General features: G+C 36.5%; 1 protein-coding gene across 1 annotated transcript in view; it reads left to right on the forward strand.

Moving 5' to 3' along the window:
• Positions 1 to 10,108, forward strand: part of LOC114049435 — a 167,094-nt gene that overhangs the window by 133,486 nt on the left and 23,500 nt on the right. The window contains exons 27-28 of the mRNA XM_027870695.1: positions 1,666 to 1,831; positions 9,797 to 9,817. Of these exons, the coding sequence (XP_027726496.1) occupies positions 1,666 to 1,831; positions 9,797 to 9,817 (187 nt within the window). The remainder of the gene's footprint in view (positions 1 to 1,665; positions 1,832 to 9,796; positions 9,818 to 10,108) is intronic.

Here is a 10,108-nt window from a genome sequence, read left to right on the forward strand (position 1 = left end):
TTTCTTTCTTTCTTTCTTTCTTTCTTTCTTTCTTTCTTTCTTTCTTTCTTTCCTTCTTTCTTTCTTCCTTTCTGATTAAGTCTTCTTGCACAAAATGACTAACATGGTTGTACATTTACCTTTACATACATGTACATTATGTATAATCTATATCAGCTTGCTTACCATCTCAGGGAGAGGAGAGGGAAGGGAGGGAGGGATAGACTTTGGAACTCAAAACTTAAAAAAAATTAAAAATTGATATTTGAGGGGAAATTGAGGGGAAATAAAATGTTATTTAAAAAATAACAAATTACATGTAGAGTATTCCACCTAATAATTTAATAACCCTGTAGTGAGGCTAAGGGGTGTGGTTGGATATATAGTTGAGAAGAGAGTTTAGGACTTCTTTCCTTTCAGTCAATGTTTCTGCTACCCTGTGTTGTCTGTCTCTCTGGAAAAATATTGTTACTTTCAGTTGTCTGATTTCTTAGGTCTTTTGCATAAAATAAACCTACAGGACTCCACTTCCCAAGACCAGTAGCAGCTGCTTTCTTGACAACACTGTGTGAGACCGTCCCCATTTTCAACTCTGCCTCTGTCAGATATAGCAGGAACAGAACAGAAGGAACAGAATTCTTGCATAAAGTAAGGGCTTAATAAAGGTTTGTTGAGTTACATGAGTGGCACTTGCTCTGAATTCCATCTTGTTTCTTTTCTTCCCTAGCCACCTCCTTGGAAGAAGACATTGTTTTTTGTTTTTTTGTTTTTTGTTTTTTGTTTTTACCTCTGCCTTGCCCTGTCCTGCTCTGCTCCCAAATTCATTGCATCTCTCATTTCTGACACAACTTCTGGTTCTCCACAAAGTTGCAGATGCTTCAGAGTAGAATTTTTCACACTGTGGGGATCTAAGTGGTAGAAAGGAAACTCCAACCCAGGTCTCTTGGGAGTCTGTGATCTTTCCACTACACCACCTGGGGCTGCACGGATGTACTGTCTCTGTGGTTCCTTTAGGGGCTAGTAGTTTTTGACCTTATGAAAACAAAGAGTATTGCCTTCTGAGACCTTAAACAAAGATTTCAGACTATGACTCTTTAATTAACTAAAGAAAATTTTCTGCTTTTGCCAGTCCCCAGCTCTCTATCCTCCATCTTCATTGACCAGGTAAGGGTTAAGCTGTCCTTACCCCTTTGAGTGCTGATTTACCTAGAGCAGGGGTGGGGAACCTGTGGCCTTCAGCCATACATGACCTTCTAGGTTCTGAAGGGCAGCCTTCTGACCAAATCCAAATTTTACAGAACAAATATTTGTTCCCCACCCTTGGCCTAGAGGCACATAAATGATTTTCCTAGATCAGGACAGATGTGAATTGTTTTAAAGTGAGGGAGGGGGGATTATACACTAAAGGCATCAAGCTTTTGCATATGTGAAAGTGGTTTAGTAATACAAATAAATTATACGGAATATAACTGAACCCCAGTCTGGTACCAGGGAGAGTTGGAACAATGTTTTTGAGAGACAACCCAAAGCTAGAAGAATATGACAAATAATAAGATGAAGAGATTAAGGAAATCAAACTGTTTTCTTTTAGAAAAAGAAAGAGGAAAGAAGAGGGAAGTCAATCAAAAGGGAGGAAATGCTAATTAGCACCAAAGAAGTATTCTTTACTTCCCTTTTTTAACAAAGATAGCCACCTGTCCTCTGAGAAACTGCTTCCAAACCTTTGTCCTCATGTACACATTTCTGTTTCAAAGATCAGAGGCAAACCTGTTTGCTACTGAAAGAACATTTCCTTCCCAATCTCACTTGGACCTTTTCCTCATGCTCCTGTGGGTACCGTTGCTGGTAATTGGTAAGTAGGATTTTCAGAGTGGGATCTGGGCTATGACAGAAACAAAGCCCTCTGCAACCTGAGACCTCTGAGTCAATCTCAGAGAAGAAATTCTTGCCCTGGACAGCCTGGGATAGTAAAATAATAGTTCATATTTCTTTCTTTTTGCTTTTTATTCAAACAAGTTTAACAACTATTGGTTTTACATTACAGGGATTTTTTTAGGAAAACTTTCAATTCCCCACTCTTCCCTGCTCCAGATTGAACTCTTTTTTATTTCAAAAAAAAAATTAAGCTACTACAAGTGATGAAAGACCAAATTTGACAATATATTCAATATTCTGCCCTTGTCCCCTGCACCTCACCATAAGGAGGGTGGTATGTTTTATGATCCATCCTCTAGAATAATTATTAGGTTTTTGGTTATGCAGGTCTCAGCTTCCTGCTAGTAATATTTTGTTTTATTTAATTTTTTTCAGGCAATTGGGGTTAGGTGACTTGCCCGGGGTCACACAGCTAGTACGTGTCAAGTGTTTGGTCTGAGGCCAGATTTGAACTCAGGCCCTCCTGACTTCAGGGCTGGCGCTCTATCTACTGCACCACCTAGCTGCCCCCTGCTAGTAATATTTTGAACAAACAATGTGTATCAGTCTTTGGGTTCAGTGTATTTCACTCTGCATAAATTCGTGCAAATTTTCCTATGTTTCTCTAACAATAATAACAGCTAACATTTATATAGTACCTACTATATGCCAGGTATAGGACATATAGTAGGTATATACAGGCCAGGTGTAATAGGGCAGGTAGGTGGCACAGTGGATAGAGTGCCAGGCATCAGGATGACTCACCTTCATGAGTTCAAAACTGGCCTCAGATACTTCCTAGCTGTGTGACCCTAGGCAAGTCATTTAACCCTGTTTGTCTCAGTTTCCTCATCTGAAAAATGAGCTTAAGAAGGAAATGGAAAATCACCTTGATATCTTTGCCAAGACAACCCTCAAATGAGGTCATGAAGGATAGGAGACACGACTGAAATGACTGAACAACAATACTATATTTCAGGTACTGTGCTAAGCACTTCACAATTATTATCTCATTTGACTTTTACAACCCTAGGAGGTAGGTGCTGTTATTATCCCTGTTTTACAATAGAGGACACTGAGGAAAAGAGTGATTAAGTGACTTGCCTAGAGTCACCCAACTGTGTGTGTGTCTGAAGCTAGATTTGAACCTAAATCCTGTTGACTCCAGGCCTAGTGCTCTATCCATTGTACCACCTTGCTCTAAACTCATATTCATCATTTCTTTTTTTATTTCTTTTTCTGTCACATTTTAAACTCTAAACCGTCTCCCTCACTCACTCACCCTGCACTAGAGAAGGCTGCCATTTAACACAGATATGTATAAATATACGTAAAACCATACTATACATGCTTCTATTTATCAGTTCTTTCTCTGGAGGTGGGTAGCATCTTCATTCATAATAGATCCTTTGTAGAAATTAATCATTTCTTAATGAATCATAATATTCCATTATACTCATATCTTGGACCATAAGCTGAATGTACTCTCAGAAGCCACCTAGCCCCACCTCCTCATTTTTTACATGCAGAAACTGAGACCCATTGAAGTGACTTGACCAAAATTACCCAGGTAATAAGTATCAGAGATAGGATTTGAATCCAAGACCTCTGACTCCAGAGCTTGTGCTCTTTCCACTAAACCATTCTCCCTTATGGCATAGTTTATTTCATCCTTCCTTAATCAACGGACAATGTTTCTTTGTTTTTTGTTTTTACCTCTGCCTTGCCCTGCCCTGCTCTGCTCCCAAATTCATTGCATCTCTCTTATTTCTGACACAACTTCTGGTTCTCCACAAAGTTGCAGATGCTTAAGAGCAGAGTTTTTCACACTGTGGGGATCTAAGTGGTAGAAAGGAAACTCCAACCCAGGTCTCTTGGGAGTCTTACTTTATGCAAGAATTCTGTTCCTTCTGTTCTGTTCCTGCTATATCTGACAGAGGCAGAGTTGAAAATGGGGACAGTCTCACACACTGTTGTCAAGAAAGCAGCTGCTACTGGTCTTGGGAAGTGGAGTCCTGTAGGTTTATTTTATGCAAAAGACCTAAGAAATCAGACAACTGAAAGTAACAATATTTTTCCAGAGAGACAGACAACGCAGGGTAGCAGAAACATTGACTGAAAGGAAAGAAGTCCTAAACTCTATTCTCAACTATATATCCAACCACACCCCTTAGCCTCACTACAGGGTTATTAAATTGTTAGGTGGAATACTCTACATATAATTTGTTATTTTTTAAATAATATTTTATTTCCCCTCAAATATCAATGGACTTTGTTTCTTGTTCTTGGCCATAATTATTTTGGAATATATTTAGGGTGTTTGTTTCTGGATTTTTTCCAACTTTAGAAAATATACCCCTAGTGAGATTACTGGGTAAAAAAGTATAAACAATGTAGTAACTTTTTTGATATAATTTCCAAACCAATGACCAGAATGGTTGTACAAAGTCACAACTCCACCCACAGGCATGTAATCCTTTCTTCCCATGGCTCTGCCAAAATTAACTATTCATTTTTGTTACCTTTGCTACTCTGATGGGTGAAATGAAACCTCAGATAATTTGCCTTACTATTAGAGATTTAAAGCATGTTTTGCTTTGTAATTTTTATCATTTATCATTTGCAATTCTTCTTTAGAGAGCTTTCGGCCACTTATATATTGGGTAGTGACTTGGTCTAATATACTTCTGCCGATTCCTTATATAGCTTTGAGATCAGACTATAATGAGTGATAGTTGATACATATATTTTCCTACTTGACAGTTCTTCTTATTATATTTTTATCTTATTTTTGTAAGAAATTTTTAAATTTCATGTAATCAAAACTATCTTTTTCATCTTTTATGGTCACCTCCATCCCTTATTTAGTTGAGAAATATGCCTTTAATCATTGATATGAAAGGTAATTCATCCTGCTAGCCATTGTAACTTATGATAATACATTTTATATTCAGGCCACATATTCATTTGGAGCTTATTATGGTTTGTGACATGAGATGATAATCTAAATCGCTCTTTTTTGGGGTAGTGACCCCATTTGGGTTTTTGTTTTTGTTTTGGAGTTTTATTGGTGGGGGTGGGGGGGCGGCAAAGATCCTAGAGTGGTTTGCCATTTCCTTCTCCAACTCATTTTACAGATGAGGAAACCAAGGCAAATAGTGTTAAATGCCTTGTCCGGGGTCACACAGATAGCAAATGTCTGAGGCTGGATTTGAACACATGAAGTGTCTTCGTGATTACAACGCCCAGCACTTTATCTACTGTGCCACTTAGCTGCCCTAGTCTAAATCTAATTTTTGCCTGTGTTTCAGTTTTCCAAACAGTTCAAAAAAGGAATCCTTCCACCAGTAATTTTTATACTTGGGTATATAAAAAACAGGCTACTATTATCAATTGTTTCTGGTTTTTATCAAATCTATCCCACTAATCTAGTTTTCTATTTTTTTAACTTAGGATAAATAGTTTTAATGATTATTACGTGATAATATAGCTTGAAGTCTGATAAATGTTCTCTTTCTTCATACTTTTCATCATCATTTCCAGACTCTAGACCTTTTGTTCATCCAAAGAACTTTGTTGTTATTTTGTTTAATTCAACAAAATATATTCTTGGTAGTTTGAAGAGTATAAATATATAAATAAAAATGTAAATTCATTTAGTATATTATAATTTCCATTATATTGACCCTAGTTTGGAGAAAAAAACTGTTCTCCTGAGTATATAATATCCTGCATCCTCAGCAGAGTTCATTGCAAGACCCTGTGTCTCAGCCCCTTCCCAATTCTATGGCAACAGTTCTTTATGCCGTTCCTTTTTGTTGATGGGACCAAACACCCACTCCTCCCTCTATGACATTCCTCTTCCTTCCTCTATATTGTATCCCTGCTTTCCTACCTCCTCAAAAACAGGGAGAGAAATCTAAAACTTCCCACTTAACTATCCACTAGAATCCTGATAAATCAGGCCTACATAACATACCGCCTTCAGACCACTTGCAGCCCACCAAAGGATTTCAGGCAGCTCATGAAAAATGTAGAGGATGTAAAAGAAAATAAAGATGTAATGTGTGCTTTGCTTATGCCCTGCTTAACCCTCCTTCCACTCGTCACTAGTGTGCCCATCATGTAACTTGGCAGGTGGGTTGCCACTGAGCACTTTCTCCTGTTTGTCATGTGACCTGTGGCAATCAACCATCAGTCTGTCTCTAGTCTGAGAAAAGCAAGAGTCGTATCTCTTCACTGTGTTTTTGGTCGTTACTAAATGTAAACAGTAAAAAAACCTGAAAACTGTATCAAAACTTGTACCACTTAGCAAAGTAATTTTTTTAACATTAATGTGATCTCATGATAAATAAAAATCTTAATTAGTAAGTGTAATTAATTTATATTAATTGAAATTTCCCTTTTTTAATATGATTTATTTGCAAAAATAGTTTAATCATTAATTATACCTTTACTTGGAAAGTGAGCTGCTAAAAACTTATCTGCAGCCTGAAGAAGTTTAGCCTATTTTAATTTTGGGTCCTACCTACTGCCAAGTTGTGCAGGTCCGTCTTAAGTCTTTTTCTAAATGCTTCTGTCCCACCCTCTTCCTCTGATACTCAAGAAAAATCTTTCTCTTGTTCAACCATCACTAATGAAGAGTGAGATGTTTTTATCCCTGAAATATTTATCTACCTTTCTCCGATTCTCTTCCTGATCATTCCCTATTTTCGTCCTCTCCCAAGATTCTTTGGTCTTCATACTCTTTGCTTTCTCAATATCTCTTAGATATTGTGAAAGATTTTTTTTAAAGAAACCAAAAAACAACCAAAAACTTTCCTCCATTTCTACACTCATCACCTTAATTGGGCCTAGTCACATGAAAATAGGCATTTCTTTTTTGGCAGTCTTTAATCACTGTCTAAATTGTTTAAGCTTTAGTTTCTGTTTGGTTGGTTTGCACATAAAATTCCTTGCTCACCTCTGGTTTTTGGTCTGTTTGTCTTTTTTTAAATAATGACTCAAATGTTTCCTTTTTGCTAAAAATCCACATATATGTACGTGTGTATGTATGTGTGTATGTGTGTAATTATACAGCTCAGCTTTTAAAGATGTTATTATTTTGGGGGTATAAAACAATCTTATTTGCTTTTTGTAACATCATATTCCAAAATATTCTCTTTTTTGGTTTGGTTTGGTTTGTTTTTTTTTTTTATTTTCATTTTTGTTACTCAGGATCAACTATGTGCTATTCTAATTGATTAGCCTTGAAATATAAAAGTTTTTTTTTCTTTTTCTGGAAGCCTGTAAAATTTATTGCTTAGTGTTGTATTTCTAAAAGTTGACTATGAAGTTTCTTGGTGAATTAAAATTGTGATTTCTTTCTGTTGGCATTCTGGAAATTCTCTCCATTGGTACTTTGCCATTTGCTTTCTGAATTTCTGGGAAATCTTCCTATGTGAGTTTCTTGATTAGGGTATTAAATTTTCTTTTTCATCACTTTTCCAAAAGACTTACAGTCTTTTGATTAGTTGTTTATATCCTATCTTCAAATTCAATATTCTTATTTTGTATAATACTCAATATTCTTCCAATCTATTGTCTTTTAGGAAATTTTTTCAACTCAGTTTCCTTTTATTTCTGAATGTAATTCCCATTGTCATTTTCCTTTTTGAGAAAATGTAATGCTTTAGAGAGTCACCTCTGTCTTTTATTCTAAATTCTCTATTTTCTTGTTAAACTGGTTAATTTCTCCATTGAGAACTTTAATCTCTTTCCTTATTTCTTTGATTTTTTTTTACTTAATTCTTTGCTCTTCTGAGCCATTTTGGAGATTACTGAATTAAAGAGCAAGTAATTAATGGCCTATGAGATGGTCTTCAGTTATTTCTCATGTGTGACTAACACAGTGGAAGTTTCTTCATTTTCCCTCTTCCCATTGTTTGTTTTTTTGTTATATCATTGGGCATTATTCTTGTGTATCTGAGGTAGTTAGGTAGGAGCTGAGACCAAGTTTATTTCTTACTCCACCATCTATACAAGATTCTTCAATAGTTAACATTTCTATATAGTTAATATTTAAATTAAATATAATTTCATAATTAATTGATTAAATATTAATTTAAAATTTAATTAAATAACAATTAATCATTTCTATAGAGTTAATATATGTGCAGGTCCTACAAGCATTATTATCATCCTCAGGGTGCAGATCAGGAAATCGAGGCTCAGACAGGTAAAGTATTTATCCCAAGTCACACAGCTAGTACATATCAGAGGCAGGATGTGTACCCAGATGTTCTGACTCCTTAAGTCAGAACTTCTTTCATTCCACTATACAGACACTCACAGAGGGGGGATAATTTAATCCAGGAGTGTATTAGATCCAGCTCAACCTGGCTTTCTAGAACTAACTGTTAAATTTCTTGTGTGAGCATTTGCACCTCAGAATTTGGCAAATATCAGGGATTGATTTTTTTTTTGCTTTATTGATTGTCTAGACTTAAGAAAGTGGTGGAGAAAATGTTAATGATGCAAATTAAACTTAAAAGTTTGTGGGTAGCATTTTTTTCCACAGAGCCATTTGTTAAATATTTATCAGAATGTCCCTGCTTTGACCTCTCCTTTAGATTTAAGACCCATATATTAATATGCTATTGGTGAAGTACTCAGTTGATCCAACAATTCTATAAAACTATTTGGAATTATGTTAGCAAAATGACTAAACTGTTCATACCCTTCAACCCAACAATACCACTACTGTGCACATACTCCAAGGTGATCAAAGATATAAGTGCCACATGTACCAAAATATTTACAATAAATAGTTTGGGAAATGTCTGTAACTTCAAAAATTATAGTATATAATGTAATTGAATATTACTATGTGTTATAGAAATGGTATTTTGTTTATGTTGACTGTGTTGGTTTCCTTTTTTGGGGGGGTAGGGGGAGCCATGTTCTAAGGATTTGATTGGTCCAGAAGACAAAGGCTTGAATGAATGGCAGGATTTCATTGCCACCTGAAGCACAAAGAGCCATGTTTTATAGCAAAGAACAGTTAAGCAAAAGATAATATAGTATGATTTCATCTGCTTTCTCTCAGAATTTCAAACCAGAAATGAATGGAAGTCAAAATTTTTTTGGCCACCTACCAAGGATAAAGAGCTGTGCTCCCTCCATGCCATAGGGAGTAAAAAGCTTAATGAAGCAATCCCAAACACAGCACTGATACAAGAGTCAGCCCAAGGCTGTGTAGGCTAAGTGTCAAACTCCTGATACAGGTAATAAATGCAATGAGACTGGGGGAAGGCTATCTTCCATTTGGTTTATAACAGTCAGAGAAGACTTTCTGGGTAAAGCAAGACTTGAACAGTTCATTGTAGAATGAGTAGGAATGGCTTAGATGAGCAAGAGGGTGACAAGCATTCTAGCAATGTCACCTGGAGGCGACCAGTGGCACAATGTATAGACTGCTGGACTGGGAGGCAGGAGTCCTGCCTCAGGCACCTACTAGGTCTGTGACCCTAGGTAAACCACTTAACATCTTTCAGCCTCTGTAAAATGCGGACAATAATAGCTCCTACCTCCAAGGGCGGTTGTGAGAATCAAACAGGCTAACATACATAAAGTGCTTTGCAAACCATAAAGTGTTATAAAATGCTAGCTATGACAATGATGATGATAATGAAGATGGTGATGAAGAGGAAACTGTGAACAATGGTCTCATAATTGAAATGCACAAGGAAGAACATCCTCTTTCCCCTCCTTGAGCTTCCTGTCATCCTTGTCTTCCTTCTTCTCCCTTTCTCTTCTTCCTCTTTTTCCTCTTCTTTTTCTTTGCCGGAACATAAGACTTATTAAATGAAAAGTTTTGAGAAATCCTACCCTGGATAATCTTTGTCTCTTGACTCTCTTACAGCTCCTGTCTGTGGACAATCTGGTGAGTTACATTTTGTTTTTCATGGTGTCCAAATAACTGTTCATTGGCAAGTTCAGGATCATAGAACCGGAAGCCATGACATTAATTTCTTTTCTTCAGATCAACATTTCCAGGGATGTTGCAACTATCCAGTTTCCCCTCTGCTTTCCTGAAAGAGAGGTATATTGAAAGATACATTGGGCATGAGAGATATTAGACTTGGGTTCTAAACCCAACTATGCCATTCACAACATGCCAAGGATAGATAGATAGATAGATAGATAGATAGATAGATAGATAGATAGATAGATA

This window comes from Vombatus ursinus, unplaced genomic scaffold (assembly GCF_900497805.2).
Source record: "Vombatus ursinus unplaced genomic scaffold, bare-nosed wombat genome assembly UNPS02014798.1, whole genome shotgun sequence".
In the NCBI taxonomy this organism is placed as follows: domain Eukaryota; kingdom Metazoa; phylum Chordata; class Mammalia; order Diprotodontia; family Vombatidae; genus Vombatus; species Vombatus ursinus.